Source organism: Fistularia commersonii, chromosome 25 (genome assembly GCF_037954325.1).
Source record: "Fistularia commersonii isolate RoL2024-O1a breed Wild chromosome 25, RoL_Fcom_v1.0, whole genome shotgun sequence".
Taxonomy (NCBI): Eukaryota; Metazoa; Chordata; class Actinopteri; order Syngnathiformes; family Fistulariidae; genus Fistularia; species Fistularia commersonii.
Genome location: NC_141308.1, coordinates 8,485,433 through 8,508,717, shown reverse-complemented (window position 1 = coordinate 8,508,717; position 23,285 = coordinate 8,485,433). Strand labels below are relative to the sequence as shown.

The 23,285-nt window shown below is 40.5% G+C and overlaps 1 protein-coding gene across 2 annotated transcripts; it reads right to left on the bottom strand.

The window, feature by feature from the left end:
* Positions 1-2,161: 2,161 nt before the first annotated feature.
* On the bottom strand, positions 2,162-18,848 carry LOC147219114 (polyamine-transporting ATPase 13A3-like). Of its 2 annotated transcripts, XM_086172397.1 has the most exons (32): positions 18,693-18,848; positions 16,941-17,010; positions 16,444-16,617; positions 15,382-15,519; positions 15,220-15,290; positions 15,011-15,094; positions 14,867-14,936; positions 14,657-14,791; positions 14,373-14,445; positions 14,083-14,214; positions 13,728-13,895; positions 13,330-13,487; positions 12,985-13,173; positions 12,356-12,417; positions 11,408-11,558; positions 11,089-11,166; positions 10,276-10,426; positions 9,994-10,114; positions 9,254-9,378; positions 8,986-9,149; positions 8,457-8,588; positions 8,267-8,346; positions 8,095-8,137; positions 7,827-7,936; positions 7,486-7,582; positions 6,867-6,939; positions 6,573-6,750; positions 5,669-5,850; positions 5,374-5,462; positions 5,107-5,187; positions 4,736-4,831; positions 2,162-3,929 (listed from the first exon to the last, which is right to left on the bottom strand). In XM_086172397.1, exons 2-32 carry the CDS (start codon positions 16,989-16,991, stop codon positions 3,747-3,749), a joined length of 3,639 nt encoding a protein of 1,212 aa, XP_086028523.1. In that variant the 5' UTR covers positions 16,992-17,010; positions 18,693-18,848; the 3' UTR covers positions 2,162-3,746. The 2 variants fall into 2 exon arrangements, with proteins under 2 accessions (XP_086028523.1, XP_086028524.1); XM_086172398.1 differs by lacking the exon at positions 4,736-4,831.
* Between the last annotated feature and the right edge of the window lie 4,437 nt (positions 18,849-23,285).

The window sequence follows — 23,285 nt, the reverse complement described above, 5'->3', positions numbered from 1 at the left end:
GGTGGCCATGGCAACTCTCATCTTCTCATGACAGTTAGACTTCAGTCATAGCTCTAAGTCCCTCTTCAGTCTCTGTTCGTCTTTTTCTGTCGCCCGTTTCTGTCTCCTAAAGCCCTCCTCTGTTTGTGTGTTGCTCTGTCTATGGCTCCCGGTTTCTTTTCTCCCAGTTTGTCTTTTCCCATGCTTCAGCCCACTAGAGCCTGAGAAGCCAGCTCCAACTTAGCAACAGTCTGGCATCTTCCAGGGACACAATAGTGCATCAATGCTATTCATAAACAAAATTTAAAGGCCAGATTCACCACCACTGCCGCCAGAAAGAGGGCCTTATTGACCTCATTTTGCTGCGAGCCTGATCTGTAAACCGAGACCGTGAGCTACTCTTGCAAACTCCCTTTCAGTTCGGCCAACGCGGGCCTCCGAGCGCAGATCACTTTACCCCAGCGCAACCCCGTGGCTTCAACCATTAGCTTGTTTAAAGTGCTGAATATCGCGAAGGACCTCGGGGACATCGGGAGGCGCAACCCAGCAAAGTAGTGTGGCCCCACACGAACAAGTGTCACAGTGATCCAAGCTGGTCCTCCCCCTGTGTGAAAACCATGTGAGAGGCGGCTCTATCCATGCCCCCGCCACCTCCGCACAAGGCCCTCCATTGACTTATAACCTGTTGCGGGACCAGAGGAGACAAAGAGCCTCTGGGCGGGGCCGGTCCCTTCGACAAGCCTGTGAACAAATGTTAACACGGCTGCAACTGTCCACCCCCTGAATCACTGAATTTATTGACCAACCACAGAGCCCATTCAGGCTCGGAGGCGCTAATAAAGGAAAGGGACAGGGATGCCATGAGGAGTCAGGGAAGAAGCCCATGCTTAAGGGACAGGAGGGAGGAGAAGGCCTTTGTGTCCGTCTGTTGGGTCACAGTCCTTTTACCAGACGCGGTTGCCTTTGTGTCCTGCGTAAAATGAGTCCAACCGTACGTGAGCATCAGGTTGGCCTTGTGTCCCGACTATAAATCACAACTCGGGCCTTATGAGCGTCCGACAGCCTTTAGAGAAGCTGCCGTAGATTGACATCTGCCTGCAGACCGCAGATGTGCGAAAGCATGTCGGTGCCTTGCAAACATCTTGAAAAAGCACACAAGAGGATGCCGCCGGTAGAAGTACGTGCGCCACTGAGGCAGATTGCTCTACTATCCACCCCGAGAGAGCCTGACTGCGCTGTGGACGCTGCGGATGTAAAGACAGATAAAGCAAACAATGACTGTGTGCATAGCGCCAAATCTTGAGAGTACACAACCAAGACAAAACAAACCCCCCGAAAAAACGTATTGGTGAAAGAGACGGGAGATGAAGTCCAAAAAGTCTGAAATAGCACACGCCTGAGCACAAGCTTGGGAAAATCTTTTGCACAGAGTAGCTAGCTGTGAGGAAGAAAAGGCTGTGTGTTTTAGACTCTTTATGTCTTTCCACCAGTCTCCATCTGTTGCTCTGCTGATACAAAAGGAATACAGCAGAGAACACAAAAACCCATATTGCTTCGCGGAGAGGCAACACTATCCACGAAACCACATAGCAAACACTGAGCCAAAGCAAGACATCCCGACTCGGTACACACTGGTGTTTACTAAAAAGATGATCCGTGCGTGTCGGAGACACACATGAATTCATGATGCATCCTCATCCTCATCATGAATATTCCCAAAAAGGCTCTTCCCTGATCTGTGGGAGAATCTTTTCTTTCGGTACAATCGAAGACCCCCATCTCTTATTCACAGTCCCCCCTAAATCCACCCATTCACTGCCTATAGGCCCTGATCTCCACATGAAATGATACCCCTCTTTCTCCTCCACTCTCGCGCCTTTAAGCGCCCATATGCCAGGCAGCGAGGAGGCTGGGAAAGCCCATAATTGATCAGTGGGTCTTGGCTGAAAACGTGTGACCAAGGTCAGCCCCCCACGAAGCACGCAAGAGTGGCTTAATATCCAGATTTATTGGGAAATGTAATGAGCAAACACAAGCACAATTGTTGACAGACATTAAATCATTTTTCCACATTTTGGCGGTAAGAAAAAAAGCTACTCAATGAAGATTCATTTTTTTAGAAATATATATCTTTTTTTTTCTTTTTTGTGATAATGTAAGACAAATATGGCGACACATGATCACACATTCACATTTATTCAATTTTATAATCTTTACTTGAAAAAAACACATGAGACGCCTGTAAACAAGGTTACGTACAAATATTATATAAAAATCAATGGTTATAAAATTATTATAATAAAATACCAGCACTACTTTTGCAAAACAAATCTGTTGAAGAGATGACACAAGGCCAGAAGGAAACCATTACCTTTGGAACAGACCTTCATGGTTCTGCGCTCTGTAATGCCCTTCCAGTTCTGATTGTTTTATTAACTTGATTCAAACATCATCAGTTATGTAGATTAGCATAGAGATGTGGCTGCCTTATTTATTGTTATCATTTTAAGCTTTTTACGAAAGTTAATATGCACCCATGGTCCATTTCGAGTCACTCGTGTGTTAAAATGATAAAAGGCTTACAATTTTCTGCTTCTCTCTTCCACAGGAAGAACTTAAATCAAATAGCAAATCCTCACATTTTCTGTCTTACAAATGCCAAAACAGCAGTCATAAACTCACTACAAGTCATTAGTTTCTTTTAAGTCACCTGTTACTTGTCCTTAAAATGTCTGATTTCAGCAGCAGCGAATGACTGAAGCCGAGGTTGAGAAATTCATCAGGTGCTGAATCTGTGATGAACTGCATCCGAGTGATATGTCTAATATTTAGGCTAATCCCTGGCAAATAAAAAGCTCCTCTTCTACAACGAAAGCCTTAAAAACACCTAAAAAAAGGAATTGTAGAATGAGTGTTTTTTTCCAATTTCCATTGAGAATCTGGTATCTTTTTTTATGACTTCATACTGTATTTAAGGCCATTTCTTTGCTCAGAATTGCAAATAACAAGGGAAAATAAAAATGTACCCTGGTTAAAAGGGACATTTTTTAAGTAATTTTAAGTACACAAAGAACTCTTTAAAATCAGGTCCCAACATCAGATCAAATTCAGTTCGGATTCCAGCTTCAAATTGTATTCAGACGTGTCAAATATGTAATTTTTATATCACATCCTGGATATGGAACTCCGTCCCATTCATGATTTTGAATGTGTTTATTCATAATAAAACCCTGCAAGAAGTTACCTCAAAATAACATGGAAATTAGTGGCACACTACCTAAAAACAAATTATATGCTTTTTTATAGTTAAGTAGCTGTCATTGTATATTTCAATATCACAAAGGGCCTTCTGTGTATTCAGATATTCACATTTATCCATATTGCCCAGTAGTTTGGGATTTTTTTTCTAATTGTTGATTTGAGTAGTATTAGGTCACAATTGAATTTCTGATTCTCAGCTGGAAATGTAAATAACAAATTATGCATATATTTAGAAAGCGTCCCCTCACGATAGGGTTCAATTTTAAGCCCCTATCATTAGTACAGCACTTTGGTGAAAAGTGCTCTTTAAATATATTTATTATTATTTTTTATGTGATTTTACAGTACAGTCTAAAACATTGTGCGATGTGCCCATTTTTAAGCTGCTTGAAAATGATAGATATCTGTGTTTAGGAAGCCACTACGGAAATTTGCTGTCAGACTTACACCTAGTTCACATCTCTGTATCACAGTCTGTGCACGTTTGGTGAAGGATCACATTGGTGTCAAAGGGCGGCCGAGTCGCGGGACTGAAGAGAGTTAGAGTAGGTGACAGTGGAGGGTCTGGGGGGCCAGTCAGTGTTGTCCTGTAGCTTCAGGGCCAGATGCATGTATTTTACCCCCGGTGGCTTGTTTCTCCAGCAGGACAGCCAGGAAAGGCAAGCAGCGCCCCACCTGTCGTTGGCCATCTAAGAACACAATCAGGGAGATTTTCTTACTATCCTGTTTTGCACTAACCTGTCAAACAGTGTGGTGTCTCTCTCGAGGCTATGGCATCTGCAATGTTGTGATCAAATTTCTGGGACTCAGATTACACCTTGTTTTTGATTAAGTTAATATTAGTCCACTCATCAGTTCGTCCAAAACTTCTATCAAGTTTCTGACGCTCAGATTATACCCTTTCTCAGATTAAATTGATTCATCGATTAATTATGATTCATCGATTAATTATCTACACCCCTCGTCATGCACAGCCTGCAAGCGGTGGTCTACATCCAGTCGATCGCAGGATCACACATAGAGACACTCAAACACAAACGCAACTACGGACTATTTGGAGTCTTCAGTTAATCTGCTGCATGCTGATGGAGGTGTGAGACGGAGCCCGAGAATCCAGACGGAATCCTAGTAGGGACGGGAAGAACATGCTAAATCCACAAAGAAAGAGCCCAGTCGGCCACCTAATTCCACCCTCCTGCTGTGCGGTCACAGTGCCGAGCACTGCACTACCGTGCCCTTAAAAGATAATCTTAAATGAGATTTCATTTATTCCAGGACAAGTCTTAATCGTTATCTCTTCGGAACTGCCCGAGGGAGGTCAAACCATGCCAGATATGGGCCTAAAATTTTTGCAAGAGATTTTATCAAGTAAACATGCAGATACTTGATTGCTAAAGTATTCACAGAGTCCCACTGTAAGGACAACTCGACGCAAAGATACAAGCATTGTAAAAAGTGAGAGACAGAATTCTGCAAAGTCAAAAAACTTGCCAACCTGTGGTGCGTTAGCAGCGGGGGAGGCGGTGGTCCCTTTTACCTCTCGATTGTCTCTGACAACCAGCCCCCCCAAGATGATGTCAAGGATCAAAATCTGGGGGAGATTTTAGTGGGAACTTGAAAATCAGCTGATCACGAGGATTAGGCTAGGGACACTAATGCAGAAAAACAGCAGTAACCATTTAAAAATGATTTTTTTTTTTGGATTACATGGATTCAGAAAAATGTGCATTTCTCAGTAGAGAGGGAGTTATGAGCGGGATCAGGAGAACAATCAATTCGTGCAAATCATAAAAATAAATAAAAAGTATTAAATTTCAAAGGGATTGATCAGAGGGAGCTTGTCGTGCGCGATTCTCCGGAGCATACCTCCAGTGTGAAACAAACAGCCACATTCAATAAAACAATGATGACAAGTGTAACACGCCAGTCATGAGGAACACACACGATCTGCGGAGAAGCAGAGCAGCGGGATGAGCAGCAAGCACATCACACACACATGGATTTAATACAACAGCTCCTTCAATAATGGCAGCTATTTTTTTTTGTACTTTAGTTTGTTCCAAGTCGTATATAAAGACAATAACTATTGAATAATTCATTGCGTGTAAAAAGCATTTACATAACAAGGTTCACCTCGAGGAAGCTGTCAATGGCAGGGACGGGATTCAGCAAGATGAAGAAGAGGAAAACGTACAGGGCGACGCAGGACAGCATGAATGGCCCTTATGACATGAAATACAAATTTAGAGGAAGCGGAGAAATTATTTAATTACATAAAATTGCAAGGGACCGATTTTGTGGCAAAAAATAACATGCATATTCTCCTTTTGATTGACTGACTGAAAATAGATCAAATAAAACGGAATATTTCTCTTCATTTGTTCCACTCAAAAATCATCGTTCTCCAAGCGCACCGCTTAACCCTCACAGTTTTTGTAGCTTGGTTGTCTGAAGGGCTTTCCCTTGGAGAAGATGATGGCCACAGCCAGGTATTGGAACGAGGAGATGTAGAAAAGGGTGGTGTTTTCATAGTTTTTGATGTTTTTGTGGTGTTGAGGGACAGTCGCATTAACACCATGAGTGAGACTGAAGCTGGACCTATTGCAGGCACTGCAGCAGAGACGAGAATACACACGGATCATTAACTGAAGCGGGGGAAAAAAAACAGAAAAATTAATATTTTGAATTTTATTGGCCTGTTTTTGGCCTCCTGTGTAAATCCTAATATTTTCTATGATTTTGACTCACGTATCAGATACATTAAACAAATTAACTGACTGTCCCTAATGGGTTGAGAATTTGCTGTGTTTTATTTTTAATTCATACTTCATGTAAAAGGCTTCCAAATGCAGTATTCTATATTCATATATACCCTTAATCTTATCCCAGTTTGGAGGTCCTATTTTAGAGGATGTGTCTTCTCATTGTTTATACAGTTACATAATGCAATATTATGTAATATTATATGAAGTAAATTGGCACCAGTTTAGTTGTCATCAATATCATTGCTGTCTCAGACGGGTAAACATGACTTGGCAGAGTCACAAAAGTGTAAACGTGATCAGTGAGATCTGTCCCACTCAATTTTGTTCTTGTATCTAAAGAGTAAAGGTTTGGCACATCATTGAACATCCCTATTTTTCAAAAAACAGGTCTTTCTCTGGTTCTTATACTTTATGTATGCCTTTACCTGGAGTTTAAAGCATTCTAATGTTAGTAATAAGAGGGAATGACATTCCCATGTAATAGATCAACCCCGCACAAACCACAAGGTTTAGGGTGTCAGATTTGTAGGACAAAATACATTTGCTCAAGGAACCGATATTACTTACTCAGACTGAGGTGTCCATATCTCATACCAGCTCTGCTGTCTAACTAAGAGGAAGGCCAGGACTTGGAAGACCAGGCAGGTGAGGATCTGAGTCAGAACTGACCAGAGGAGAGGGCCAGAAATCAGACCGGAGGGGGGACTTTGCCGCACCAGCTTCGTCCACGCTGGATTACGACTCACTAAACGCAAAAACACATCAATCAGTCTGATGACTGCGTGTCACTTCTGTGCTCTAAGAGCCTGACATGCTTTTATCGTAATAGAACCACGGAGGGAATCTCTTAATGCGACTCACTTGTAAAAGCAATAATAAGAATGATGCCGATGTCGATGAAAAGGAACTGGAAATCTCCCAAGTTGCTGAGAATCTGAAGAGAAGTCGATGGAGAAAATTTACAGCAAAGTCCCACCGGGGGGGGACCTTTCAATTTCAAGCCTATGCAGTCTGTTAAATGTACATAGAATTCATGTTTATCCTGCATCAGTGTAAATCAGACGTGGGAGTTTTACGGCCCGCGGGCCACAATAAGTATTATTCAATATTGAATTTAGAAACTCCTTATTCTTTCCTTTTGTTAAATTTTGTGGAGATGATTACATGTGATCATTAATGATTTTAAAGTTGAAATAAAATGCTTAAAAAATGTAAATATTTAAATTGCAAATTTTCATTTTGTTCAATTTACATGATACTAGTTGGGCCGGGCATAAAAATTGAATAAGAAATATGGCCCGCCAGCCAGAATAATTGCCCACCCCTGGTGTAAATGAAGAGAATCCCCTTGCATCTTCAGAATGAAATCACTGATAGCCTTTTCTTTCCCCAAAGGAACTTGTAGTAACTATCGTTTAAAATGAAAACAACACCATCTATTCAAACTATATTTTCCATGATAATTAAAGAGAATATTTACTGAATAGAGTAGAGTGACAGTCAGGTATTGGATGATGCTGTAGAGAGCCATGAACTTGAATACGCAAAACGATGTTATGAGAGCTGCGCGACCTTCCCTGTGAAAAGTCATAAAATCAGAAATGACCGGAGATTGCAGGTGTTTTCAAGAGACACATTTGTTCCAAGGCGACATGTCAGACATTAGCTGCAACATTTCAAGTGTAGAAAGAGTGGTAAGAAAGAGAAAAAATAGAAAAAATATTTCTGCAATTCAGTTGAACTATAAAATGTTATTTTTTGTTATTGTTATTTTCTTTCCATTAACATGTTGCACTTCATGGCATGACAGAGAACGACTACCTGATTAGGTTTGGAACACAGGAGATGTTGGAGGTGGAGGAGGTGAAGGGAGAAGCCACAGAGGCCTCCAGCTCAGACAGCGAGATCCCACTGTGAGCTCTCTTCAGAGCCTGACAGAGAGGGAAATCTTCATTACTTAAGTATCATAATTCACACTACAAGTCATTTTTGGATCAACCTAAAACCATATTAATTGCTTTTGTTTGTTTGTTTTAAATTTGCACTAAATAACATCAAATGATTTGTTTAGAGTTAAATCCAAACTTACTCCACAGTCATTTGCACCATCACCACACATCCCAACAGTGTAACTGGAAGGTAAGAGTAAAAAAAAAATAAAAAAAATAAAAAAAAACAGATATAATTCTTTGAAATTATATTCACTGAAAATAAATGGAATAAAAGTTGTGGATTCCAACAGCAGACTTAAAGAGGCTCACTCAATGCTCTGCAATACTTCCACCAGCTGAGTCTTCTGGTCCGGAGCCATGCGTGCAAATATGGTTGCCCTCACCAGGAGCTGCAGCGCCACCATGTGGCGAAGCAAAATATTACGTCAGTATCTGGTCCATGACACCTGGCGTACTGAAAGCAGAAACCAGCATGAACAGCCTCTTTTTGCTGCATTACCTTCTGGAGAAGATGAGGGAAGTATTCGGTGATAACAGCAAAGGCCCGTCCACTCACTGCAAAGTGATAGCCCTGGTCCTGCGGAGTTTGATGATCATCATACACCCCTTCTCCCAGGCCGATCACCACTGTCTAAAACATATACATACAGACAATTTGAGGAAACAAATCAACTCATGTCAACACATTCAAAAGCCTGGTTTGAAAGAAAAAGGTTGTTCCCAGTCCTCTTTTGAGGTATCCCACAATTCCTCAGGAATAATTGCATACCAGACACGTTCTGCTGAATTCTTAAAAACACTGCAATGTCAATTCCTAGCAGTGTGTTTTATTCTGAAACGCTCAGCGAGTGTGAATGCTCTATCTGAACCTTCAGACAACAGGAAGCACCTCAAATTACATTCATACAAGGATCTTACAAAGTCAAAAGTACATGTTATCATCTGTCAATGTGGCTATGAGACATTTTTTTTTCCATTTTCAATTTCCTTTGCAAACTTCCTTTTTGGGCTGAGACATTAAGACTTACCGGACTATCCTTGGTGTTCTGAACCGGATTTTCAGTATAGCACCATGTGATACTAGCAGGGTTTAGATCCTTTGGAGGCACAGCATCTGCTATGATGACTTTGTCTTGTGGACCAACCATCCCGCAGTCCCTTGCCACTGATATCGCTGTCAGCATGTTGTCGCCTATCAAAAATAAAGGCGAAGGGCTGAAGGCTGCACCGATGCTGGGTAAGGAGCATTTTAGTAATTAATCTGACAGAGAAATGAAAATGCATAAATCAGGTTACCTGTCACCATTACACTACGAATATTAGCTTGCTGTAACTCAAGTAGCACCCCAGCAGTCTCCTCTTTTATTTTGTTCTGCATGATGATCAAGCCAAGGAACTCCATATTCATTTCCAACAAGTCCCTGTGAGGAACAGAATTTCACCACAGCTGTCATTACATGACAACCGTTTGTACATAATAATTTAATATTGCTATGCAGAAACAATATTCTGGAATAACAAACAAAGATAGCGTACTTGAAATTGTACCCCAATTTATCGCTTTTATTCAATGACTGGGAAACTGTTGCCACATTTACTTGGCACTGGCAGGTGTATTTACTGGCTCTTTGACGAAAACAAGAAACTTAACACCCAGTTCTAATGTGTCTGGGGAACAGGATTAAAAGGATAAAAATGGATTCTGTGATTGTTTTTGAAAAGATTTTTCGTCTTTGGAGATTTGATTGGAGAAAAGATTTTTTTTTTCATATTAATGCAGACCAGTAAAATAAGCTGACTATGTGTTTTGGAGTCAATGCAACTATGATACTTAATTTTTTTTTTTTTTTCTGGTAGTTTTTCTGCTAAGAAGCTCAGCTGTACCAGCAGCAACAAAAGCATTTGATAATTTGGTTAACCCAGCAGAGCCAAGTCTACCAACTCATTAACGTGCGGAATGTAAAGTAGATTAACACTTTTAACTTGGCTGCGATGTTCCTGTGACTGTGCAATACTTCTATCATAAAACGCCATACCTGCTAAGGCTCTGGACTTTGTGCCATGAGAGTTTGGACTCCAGCTGTCTATGAGCCAGGGCAATAACCCTGAAGCCCTGTCTGGTATAAATCTCCAGAGTCTCTTTGAAATTCTGTGGGACTGAGAAGTCCAACATGAAAGAAGAGGTCAGTGTGGCATTTATTAGCTGAGAGCATGAAATGTTTTTTATGTTTGCATTACAAAGACAGTAGCGTCCCATTAAAAAGGAATATATTCATCCATTTCTTTTATTTTTTTATTTTGAGGGAAATGTGACAGACCTGTGTGGGGTTTGCAGAGGCCTGCCACGGTCTCTGGTGCACCCTTCAGGTAGGCGTCCATGTGTCTTTCACCCAGCTTTCTGACCACCACGCTCATTCTCTGCAGCGTCGAGGAGAAAGGGAACTGGCGCACAATACCGATCTCGCACGACTAAAGAGTGTGAAGTGGAGATAGTACATGTTTGAGTCAGAACACGATTTCAATAAAAAGCAAATTCAATGAAAATCTGGCTAGAAAAACAGTTCTAACTGCATAACTGTTCAGCTGCATTTACAGGACTGTCTCAGAAAATAAGAATATTGTGATAGTTCTTTATCGTCTATAACGCAATTAAAAAAACAAAAATTACTTTTTCATGATATTCTAATATTTTGAGATAGGATTTTTGAGTTTTCTTAATATGTAAGCCATAATCAGCAATATTAAATGATAAAAGGCTTGCAATATTTTAGTTGATTTGTAATGAATCTAGAATGTATGACATTTTTGTTTTTGTAATTGCATTACAGAAGATGAAGAACTTTATCACAATATTCAATTTTTCTGAGACAGTCCTGTATTTTATTTGTTCATCCACTTATTTTTCTTTTCCTTTTCCTTTCATTCATTTCCAAATTTGAGCTTAACTTTAATCCTGAATTAATTTGACGGCTGTTATAATGTTACATCTTAAAAAAAAAATTTAAAAAAAAACACTAAAACAGAGCGGTTCCTGAGCGAATGGTGAAAATAATGGCAAAGTACACTAACCCATATTTAGCTCAGATGCACTGGATGATGTTTTCTGTATTCATAAATTGGATTTAAATTACCTGTTGTGGCGGTCGCACAACAGTGGGCATTATGGGATTGTGCAGTGCAGTCTCCTCCTCTGTTGCCTCCTCGAGGATCTATAAGTGGTGAGATGTCATTAGATACGCTATACATTCAATCGTACACTATGCCAGGAGCGCGAGATATTAACATGGGACCAAAAAGCATTTTCTGCCTTTGAGGCGTCTCCTTGGTACCACGTGTTATCTGTATTAGTCAAGAAGACTCCAGTCTGCCAAGGCAGCAAGCAGGGTGCTGCATTATTCATTCGCAGACTGGTGTGTCTTCCATGTGTAAACAATGAAAAATGCTCCTCACCCAGCCTGTGGCACTGAACATCTTGAGGTCTAAAGGATCTCCGGAGAGTTCACCCTGGATCTTGGTCAGCGAATGGCAGGTAGCCATGCAGGCAACAAACATTGTCTTCGCCAGACTCTCTTTAGACACGTCTGGCTCTGGAGGGGAAAAGCTACAATGGAGGGGGAGACACTGATTCAACATGAGAGATAGTTTCATTGTATACTACATTTCCTCTTGATATACACCCTCTGTAATATACAGCGTGGGATAAATCTTCCTTAAAACCTTATATTAAAGCTACTGTTATTAAAAATATAACTAGAATAGCTTCAGTTTTTTTCCTCACATACAAGGATAATCACATACAGTTCTGATAGTCATTTGTTATTTTTTTGAAGTTTGTGACAGTGTTTTCAATAACACAGACTCATTAAACCATATCGACGAAGAATTATAGTATAGTGTATTTCAAGTAACTCATGTTTATTTAAAAGATATATGGGAGCCAGGATAAGTCACATCTCATAATTCTTGATCCTGACAAGTTGCCAACAATATTAACTCCAGTATCTAGTACATTGTAATTTGTATTTACATATGGAATTTATGTTAAAAATAACGTACTAAGTTGCTTTTGTCATTGAACGGGACATTGTGTGAAAACAAGATTTGTCACATTGTTTTACAACCATTGATGTCATACCAAGATTTAACAAGTATTAGGTTGAAGGGAAAACACAAACTAATGACCTTTTTATGAGAAAACCTATTGCAAATTTCTCCTCCAAGATGCAAAAGATATCGGAGAACCTTCATTAAAAACTTCAGATTTGGATAGTGAAAACCAATAGATAAAATTTTAAATTTCATAATTACAAAATTCCTTAATTTTAGTCTTATTTGAAGGGGACAAATATCTTTAAGGAAACAATACAGGACAAAAACCAACCTAACACCTCTTCCTACCTGCCATCTTTGGACATTTGAATACCCCACAGGTCCAAGCCATCCTCAGTGAGGGTTCCAGTCTAAAGGATAAATACCGTAAAAGGTGCATATGAAACACAAGCAAAGGTACAGAAACATTATTTCGTAAGTGTCTCAGTTTAGTAACAAAAAAAGTAAAAGGATGGGCATCACCACCCTGCTGTAACCAAAACATCCAGATTCATGGCCCTTAAAAACATGAAAAATGATCTGAAAGTTAGGTTTTCAGCCGATTTTGGGATCAGTTACACTTGTGCGCCAAAAGCCTCTCCTCTGTTTACCTGTATTTTTGGAAACAGCACGCATGTTTCAAGAGTAGTCGCCAACTGAACTGCCCAGGAACACTCCCATTCATCTCATGTAATGATTTTGAGAGTCATAAAACCACCAAAACAGACTAAAACAAAAAATTGATTTTGAACTGGAAGCGGATTTTATGCTTCATAACTACGTTTCACGGTTCCTGAATGATGTTTTTGTTGGTCGAAGTCTACCACAAGGTTTTTAAACCTTTAAGTGGATTTTAAATGGATTCTTATGAGACTCAAATGTGAGCATGAACCTTGTTCCACGGGACCAAAGAAAAGATGGCTCGATGGTTACACTACCTTGTCAAAGCAAACCAGGTTAAGTTGACCGCACATGTTGATCCTCTGTGGGCTGATACAAAAAATGCCGACTCTCTTCAGACGGTGCTGCGCGTACACAATACCAGCGGTCATTGCTGCAGGTAAGGCTGGGGGCACAGTGATGGTGATGATATCCAGGGACTCCACGATGATAGTTGACGCTGGAACCTAAAACAAAGTCAGGAGGTTGCTATAAAAAACTTACAAAATAAAATTATGACAAGGGACTAAATAAGAATTTAAAAATGTACATCTTAGAAATGTAAATTATGCATCTTTGGTAAGGTAGGTGTTGGGTTTATGTTCCCTCCATAGCAGTGGTACCTTGTACATGATGCTGAGGACAATGGTGTAGATGAAGCCAATTCCTGCCACTCCCACCAAACACAGCAGGAACAGATAAGCGTCACGATACAGTTTAAAATCTGTGGGTTTCGGGTAGAGGATGGAGCGCACAAGCTGGCCCTTCTCTGTATTAAATCCTGTTGGAAGGTATAGCAGAGATTTGTTTTTAAGAATAAATGACCTTGTACTGTGATGTAACTACAATGAAGCTAATAACAACAACAACAGTAGTAGTAATAATAATAACACTAATAATAACAATGAGGATAGCAGGCACTCTCGGTGGTGGGGCATTCTTCAATTGTTAATGAAATCCATTGTGTGATTGGAGGAACTGTCAAAAATAACAAACACCAGTGACATTGCCATTTTCCCACCTGTTCTCACCACAACCGCTTTAACCAGTTCACCAGCGTAGAAGCGGGTCTGGATAACATGTGTGCCACAGAACAGCGTGTGTCTCTTATACTCCTCCATATTATAGCTTCTGGCAGCGTCTTCGCCCGAACTGGGGAGACTTGTCTTTGTGACAGGCACGCTCTCCCCTTGTGGCAACAGAGAATAAACAGACCAAATCTCTGAATAATGGCAGCAATGTTTCAGACAATGTTTGAGTGCAGCATAGAAGGACACACCAATGTAGCCACCAAGAAATCTATGTTCTAATGCGCATTAAAATGATCCAAGTTTTGCAAAACTGTATTATCTTAGTGTGCACATGGAAATACAAACCTGTCAACATGCTCTCATTTACTATGCAGGTTCCATGGGTCAGAACAGCATCGCAAGGCATGATCATGCCATTTGCAGGAATGGTAATAACATCACCAGGCACCAGCTCAGTCGACATGGCCTGTTCAATAGCTGCAAAACAAGATCAATGGAAAGGTCACCACCATTGTGAGGTGATATAGATTAAAAAGCACAATATTTCACACAGCAAATTCAAGAGAATAAAAGTCATCAATGAACCTGCTTTTACTGACACTATCTTGTATTATGGCCAAATATAGAAAATGTACCCTTATTTTGTCTGCACACTGCAACCCGGACCACGCTGTGCGCAGCCACCATGTCATGCAGCATCACATATTGCTGGAATGAGAGAAGTGACATTGTCTGAGCAGCAGAAGAACCAAAAGAAACAAAAAAGATGATATTCCAAGTTCTGAAAAATATTTCTTTAATGGTAAACATTTCATCACGACAGGTAGGTCAGACACAAAAAAGAGAATCGTGCCAAATGCAACAAATATGACATTAGAGCAACAGTTTCAGAGCTTCCACTGAGACAAACATCACCTACCTTTTTAATGGTATATAATGAGGTAGCTATCGAAATTACAGACATAAGGACTATGGCTGTGGCATAATAGTAATAATCCTCAGCACTCCACAGAATGACACTGAAGAGCTGGAATATGTAGAAAGGATTCAAGACCTTGATGGAGGGAAAGAGGGAAATGATTAGGATCTATAATTGCTATACTGACAATGATGCAAACAAAATACTTACTTCTTTTACAAGGAGCTTGAACAAAGACGGGACTCTCACAGCGATCTCATTCTCACAAAAAAATAATCTCCTGTTGAAAAATTAACTTCTATCATGACATATGGCAAGTTTTATAGGAAATAAAACAAAAAGACACACATGTACCTGTAGTCTTGCAGTCTTTTGGAAAGTCCATCGCTGTGGTTGGTGTGAATAGACTCACAGCTCACCTTAACATCCTCCAAGCCTCTAATAAAGTCATGCACATTTAATTTTATTGCAGCACCATCTGAACAAGCTGTTACTGGGTTATTAAGCAATATCACATTAAATTTATTTTCGGATTGCACTGTGTTTTTCTGTAGGACTCTTACCTATACGTCTCAAAGTTATGTGTGGCATCATTCCAGTAGTATGAAATGCTGTGGTGGGTGAAGTGGCAGATCTACAAATTAAATGGAAAATAAGCCTGCGGTTAGAACTATTTGCCAAATGACCGGTAAAAAAAAGGCAGAAATAGCTTCTCATTGAAGCACCTTATGAGGCTCCTCATTTGTGGCGCAGATGTCTTGGTCCTTGTCTCCTTTCGAGTGATGATCCAGACTATCAAAAGGGGTCTTCCCCGGGGACAACATTACACGTACTTTGGCTCGAAACCACTGTCTGAACTCATCCTGTGGGGGCAACAGGAAGGATGAGGGTTTTCTGGCTTTAAGACAAGACAAGACAGGACAAGTTTATCATTTATGAAGCTAGAGAAAGCATTAGGGCGAATGGTGTTCAGAGTTTCACAACAGCAAACTCAAATTTCTTCATAACACAGTGATCTCAAATGTTTTCCTTACTGAAATTAGCTTTGCTTTGACAGACTCCACTAAATCAAAATGTGAATACTCTTTGGTTACTGAGCATGAATAAAGTGCAGCTGGAAATAAATTAGTAAAGTTAAAGATGTAATCATTTCATATTTGTCCCCTATGATATCAGTATTAGCATCAGCTAGATGTGATTCACTAGATGTGTGCTGATGGAACTACTTGTTTTCATTCAAATTTGTTTTCATTCAAATAACAGTATGATTGTCATAACAATGACAATCATATGACAATCACCATTAGTATCACAAGACTGCAATAAGAGAGTAGGATCTGCTCTGATGGGACAGATATAGCCTTTCACTCTGAAGTAATTGTTTTCATTTGTCAAGTAAACTGAGATTTTATAGCCTCTACATTCATTTTAATAGTTTAAACCCACCATCGGTTCATGATGACGAGAAAAACCCAGGTGACAAACCCATTGATCGATATGTAATTCAAATATAGATAAGGCCCGAAACGGATCACTAATGTATGACTACATGATTTTTTTTTCCTGCAAGGAGATCCATGATACATTTCTGATATGTGCTAAATAGAAGAAACTGTTGTGTCTTTTGAACCATGTAGTATAAAAAAAAAAACAGATTCCCACCATTGTATGCTGTGCTTTCATACCGGGATTTGTCTGTTAGTATAATAACACACAGTTCGCCCTCATAAAATGCCTGCGGGACAGAGCCTCGCATCATTGCAGTTGTCTCAGACAGGGCAACAAACCGTGGTCCTGAGCAGCAGTGTGTCCGCGTTCCTCAACGAAGTGTGTGTGCAGGTGCCTTTGACGCCCCACTCAGGCAGCCAGTAGAGAAGCAGCAGCAGGAGCCCACCGGAGCAAACGGTACCAACACCCACCAAGACCATTTTCCACAGGCAGGAACGGTACCCCCACACCTCCTGCAAGAACACAATCCAGAAGGTGGGCCTGTGCTTTTTTTATGTCAATAAAATCAAGTCCACTGTAACATAAAAAAGTCAAACAATCAAAAGCACTTTTAATTGGGGAATATTGTGCCAGTTGTGGTATACAGCAGTGTCATGACTGATTTTGTGAATTTGTGATGCACCTAAAGGACTGATGTTAGGACTACTAATATGTGTTAGTACTTTTTCTCTAGATGTGATAAAAGATTGTCGGCACTGTAATTCAGATTGTATGAAGAACAGTGAAGCTCAATTCACATCAATATAATCAGGGTAAATAACAGTCATATATTTACCATTTCCTCCTCCAGACCTTGGTTGATGATCTGGCCCTCTCTTGTCCTCATGCTGCCGGAAGTGCAAAAGCTACAAGAAATTGTATTGCACTGATATCAGCAACGGCTTTCCATTCTCATTACTGACAGAACTTTTCATCTACTTCTGCTCTGCTAAAACACCGATCGGTTAAAACAGCTTTTTTTTTTTATGATCTGAGATTGGGAAACATAGAGTAGTCCATTTCCATTTGTTACAAAAACTGAAGAGGAGAAATGTTTGCGTACAGTGATCCTTCACTGGTCCGTCAGCAATCAGACGGTCTGCGTTGAATATATCGATCTGTCCAACTCCTTCATTCAAACCTGATCATGCCTCATTCAGTTTTCTTCAGTGCTGATAATGTTTCCGTCTGATATTGCAAAGGCAGTAAACTGAGAAGGGGAGTTACAAACAAAAACTACTTTGCGACAACCGTTTAATGAGCGATACACATCAGATCTTTACGCGTAATAAAAAAAATACTACCATGTATAATAGTTTCAATTGGACTTAACCACGGTTTATTTTGTTTCACGAAAAAAGGTGTGTATTTATTTACTCAGCTGCTTGCTACAAGCACTTTCACCCCAGTTGCACTGATTGCATCAACATCAGATTTACAGAATCACAATCATCCAAGCCTTACACGCAACACTTTCCATAATTACCAAGCTCAGTTGACTCTTTGTCAGAGTAGGCAGGGACTTTGCAATAAGTAAAAACTGATACGGCTCGAGGGTGTTGAGCAATAGCCAAGTGCAATGTCAGCTGTGAGTAAGTAACTATAAGTGAAAACCTTTGCCCCTTGTAAACGTTTTCAATAACATGACACCTATTTGTTTGACTCACTTTACAGGCTACACGAGGTTGTGTTTGTAAAATTCAGCACCAGCCGTCAAAGCGTCTGGAACTGAGATTTTTAGCACGACAGTTTTTATCCTTAATGTATTGTTCGGCTCTGTCTGAAGTGGATAAGAGTGTAGCATTGTTTATTATTAGAACAATAAGCGTTCCTCACTTTATTCATAAAGCATAATTGAAACCAAGCGATTATTTTAAGAGCCAAAGCTATGGCCTATCTCGGCACCTGACAAGCCGCCTTCCCACTGTGGCTGAAATTCTTTAGTTAGTTTTGTGATGGCAGAGGACAGTGGACAAGGCAAAAAATAAACGTGACGGCTCCAGGAGAACTGACTTGGGACAAGATTTACTTTCCGACAAGACAAAGAGTCCAAAGTCAAAGCTGCGAAGGGGAGGCTCACACACAGCAGTTTGTGCAGCAGCCAAAGGGCTTCAATCCACCCAGAGTTTGTGGCAGGACTTCAACAGACAAAACTCACAGAAACTGCCCAGATGGTGCCTTAAAAGAAATTGCCTTTCTTATTTCATTTTATTTTTTTCTAATTTACTGTGATTTACAGCTTCAACTCAGGAGCGGTGCTGGAAAAAACACAATCATAGGCATAATTGAACGTGGAAAACGAGTTTTGAATTAAGTTGTGTGCACAGTGAGTTGATGTTAAAAATGGTTTCACACCGCACGGAGTCATATATTCCCAAAAATTGTGACTTGGAAAATCATGCACACGGGTGCTGTAGTTATCTCGAGTTGCAGTTTCTAATCGACCAAGACACGCATTACCTGCCTTTTCCCACGGAAGATCGTTGTTTTATTTTGTTTTAAATAGCCCAGGACGGCGTACACGCACACACGCACGGCGGGGTCTCACCGATGCGTTCTTTTCTCCGGGGGCGATCAGCGGCTCCGACGTCGCATAACTTGAGAGACGAGCCGCGCTTCCTCCAGTTGCGGGACGTGCCCTGCAGACGCGTGTCCGCGGAAACGCGCCGACACGACGGAGACCCACGCCGCGCTCAGGCCGGACCGTCCCAAACCGGTCCATTCAGAAGGAAGTCGGGGGTGGGGGGTTGGTGGGGGTAACAGGATGTGAGGTCATTTAAGACGCTGGGGAGGGAGAGGAGAGGAGAGGAGGGATGGGTGGGGAGGAGGAGAGTGCGCGGCGTGTGCGCAAAAGTCGACACGGATCGTGCCCGCAGAGGCGACGTGGCGCAGCCAGGGACGCATCGTGGATTCCACGTCTGCGCCAACTGTCGCTCGATCGCCCGGTAATGCACCCGTGGCGCAAAGTGGGTCCCCGAACGCTGGTGTCATTTCGGGTCACCGTGGGAGGAATTTTGGCTCGGGTTCGAAAGTTCGGGTGGAAAATAACTTTGTCATTACAGTTGAAAAGGTTTTTTATTTAAAAAAAAAACATCACGTGAACCCAAGTTAGATTTGCTGTATTTTCATGGGGTGCAAAAATGTATGGATTTCCACGGGCAAATGTTGTTGAACATTCTGTCAGTGTGTAGGATGGAGAAAAGTTGAAAGTTCATTTCCTTCAAGGTTTTCAAACTCATTTGAAACCTTCCCCTGTAATAAAGAAATCGTGAAAATGTATTGGCCTCTTTAAAAGCTGAAGGAATTTTAACATTTACCCTGCTATTGAAGCTTTTACTAAACAACCGGGATTATGGAAATCCCATTTTCTCTAAAACCTTCCAGTGCAGGTGGTGAAAGTAATTCAAGGTGCTTTTCTTAAATTAATTGAATTATTTTGTCTTATGTGACAACGACACACATCTTATTCAAATTATAATACTTTGGAAAAGCTATTCATATAAAATAAATGCACCCAACACAACAATAAACCCCATGTTCAGCATGTTAAATCTTCATTACTCATATAATCCTGTTATTTGCTGGAGGGTGGGATTCATTACAACAGCCAAACCCATAAGGGTTTCAACATAAGCATATTGATGAGCACTGATTTTAATTGCATGGCAATTTTAATAAACCTGTTTTATTACAGTCAGATGGGGACTGTAAGACTTGGACCATCTAAAAGAGTCAGTAGACAGACTGCATTTTCAGTTGTTAAAGACTTTCCATATCAGCTGCTGACCTGAGCAAACCAAGCACCTCCCCCTGCAGGGTGTGCTCCTTGTAACCTGTCAACACCATAGACGCTGCATCACAAGGAAATGCACAACAACAAACGAACATCGGATAAAAAATAATTGCGCCTCAACCCCAAAACCTGAAGCTCAAAAGTCAGCTGGCAAGGTAAAGCCGTGTTTTCCCAGGGCCTGCCACAAAAGCAAGCATGTGAAATGTCCTGCTGAAAAGTGAACTCATGCTACAGAAACTCTTAGTGTGAGCCATAATTCAACCTAAATTCTGCCTTTTAATTCCACAACCCCGGATGAGAAGCAAGAGAGAAACAATTAGGAAGTGTAAAATGTCACAGAACTGCAGTGTCCATTTGACTGAACTGACTGTTTGGCCATTTCAGCGTTTGACAAAGACCTCTGTATTTGTGGCCCTCAGTGTAGTTGTGTCACAACTGAAGCACAGTGCAAAGTTGAACAGACACGGATGTTGTCACATGTTCAGTTGACATAATCTGGCGGGCTGTGTGAACTCACAGGGGACAAGAATTTTTGCGTTTTTGCTCAGATTTTCGTGTTTTGGGATAAACATAAAGCTTTTCCAGCATCTTCCATTGCTGCAAACTCCACCAGTGCTCCAACCATACACAAAGAACATAAAAAAAGAATAAAAGTCTTAAAGCAGAAGAGAGCGCTGTTGTGCACATCCATCCATTGTCTGTCACTTATCCTGAATTCAGGGTCACGGGGGGATGCTGGAGCCTATCCCAGCTGTCATCGGGCAAAAGATGGAGTACACCCTGGATTGGTCGCCAGTCAATCGCATTCACCCACTCATTCGGGGCAATTTTCGCATTTAATCTGCTGCCTGTTTTGGGACTGTAAGAGGAAACCAGAGAACCCGGAGGAAACCCACACAGACATGTAGAGAACATGCAAACTCCACACAGAAAGGTCCCCTTGTCAGAATCTAACTGGGTCCTTCGTGCTGTGACATCGCCCCTTTTGTACACGTGCTTTCCCTTTTAATGTGTTTTTCCTGCTCATTAAAAGGCAGGTTGGTGACAAACCACAAGTTGCCTGGTGGAAATGCAGGTGTGGAACAACAACAAATTGTAAAACGTTCGTACAGAGAATGGGTATCATAATAAATTAATGGAGCGTTAGAAAAGTCAAAGCGATATTTTTGCACCTTTACCTTTTGTTTTATTTTTTTCTTGTTGTTATTGTTGTGGTCAGCATTAGCTTTGTAGACTTTAGGCAAATCTCTCTCTCCCCTTGTTTCATTTGCAGTACTTAAATAGTTGGGGTTTGATTTTTTTGTAACTCCAAAAATCCCATACTGTCAGGGAAAAGAAAGAATAGTCCCAGTGCAAAAAAATGGTTTATTTTCATCTCACCATCATATTCTAATTATATTTAGTTTATTGTCTGACTTTGACAGAATTATATATTTGGCAATTTTTATAAATCAGCGCAGTTTCGTTGCGCTATATGGGACACTCTTAAGAAACAGGAATTTTGGTCGGCTAAAACACAATCCTCAACTACGAATCCTCAAAACTTATTAAGAAGTTCTAAAAGAATTAAAAAAAAAAAAAAAGCTGAGACCTTACAAGGATGTAACAATCTCAGAATATTTGAGGGACAGAAGTGAGGAAAAGTACCCTGGTGTAAAGTACCCTGTGAGCAACCAACAGCTTTAAGCATAAGCACTAGCATCATTTGTTCTTCCACAGTACCAGCTCAGCAAAGTCCAGGTCTTGTATGACCTTCATACAGGTTCTTGTACATTGACGTAATGTCAGTTTTGTAGGTTTAGAGGATCACTGTCATGTTGAATGGCTATTTCAAGTTCGTTTAAATTATTGACATTGGTAAGCATGCACTGAGATGCTTGTGGAAGGGTGGGTGAAAAGAGCATCTTGAATTTTAGCTGCCCTCTACATAAAACCTAGCAACTACAGTTGATAAAAACCACTGACTGATCAAATGCATGCCAAACAAAGCCTCCACCTTTGGCAGTTTTGACGTCTTGTTTCTTTCAAGGGGGAGGAACCACCTGAGAATCTAAGCCTCAGGCTTCGGAGTGCTTACAGCTGGGAAGTGCTTGCAGCTCTCCGCCCCCACGTGATCTCTCATGTGAGTGCTAAACGGTCAGGAGCTGCAGAAAAATAACATACTGCACTGTTAGTACAGACTGGATAATGCTGGGATGGGAGCAAAACATGAAAAAAAAAGATAAAGTAGTGCCCTGCTGTGATGCCAACATTTCTGTTCAGCATGAACTTTGGTTTTGGGGACAGCTTGGTTTTGGGACAGCATAAATGTTTTAAAAAAAGAAACTTTTTTTCCTTTTCTTTTCATATTAAATGCTCATTCACTGAATAGCATTGGACTAGGTTTTTCTTGGAACTGCATTTTCTTTCGACATTTTCTTTATCGGTGAGATTTCGTCCCAAGGTTTTATTTACTATCCAGCCATTTCTGTGCGAGACAGAAAAGTAACAGCATTACTAAAAAGAGATTTCACAGGAATGATGTATAATTTTGTATCTGCGTGTATCTGATTGTTACATAATGAGATCAACACCTCATTAAAAACATGGTATCACATTTCTCCTTGTAAAGCAATTGGTTAAAACTCATGGTACTTATGATGTGCGAAAGGGTTAAAAATGGCATTTTTACATTTTAAGTTTAATTTTTTTTTTTGTCCTGTGCAGTATTTCATCACACTTCAAACCTGAATAGCTGGAAGACTGAATTGTTTTTTTTATGTAAATTCCTATGGTTAGGGTTCATGGATTGCAACATATTTAGATCAAAGAATTTTAACTTGAGTGTTCAAGTGTTGTAATCAGGAGAATGAAATCCATTGTGTACCATTTTGTATGTCACACAGGTTGTGACTTGTGTGGAAAACGAGCCTGGTATCTGATTACTGCACAGTTGTTCGTTGATAACATCCAACCCTAATCTGTTCCTCAGACATCCCTTTACTTCCACTCAAATAATACTTCCAGTTTAATATTTCCCACAGAATCTATGAGATCTACACCATTCTGAAATAGGCTGTGCAACATAAATCAAATCTATAATTATATGATCATCTTGTATCTTGCTTACAACATTAAGGGATTTGGTATATTTTCTGTGAACGTAACAAAACACAAACGCTAAATCATATGCATTTACTTCCTACACCGCTTTAACGCTGGGTAACTGGCACTTTGTTGATTGCTCTCGAATCCTAATTTGAAGTAAAAGTACTTTCATTTGTTAATGTGTTGTATGTGTGAACTCCATTCTGATTTTCTCACTTGCCTTCTCCAGACATCCACCCTCAACGTCATCCTCACGTGACA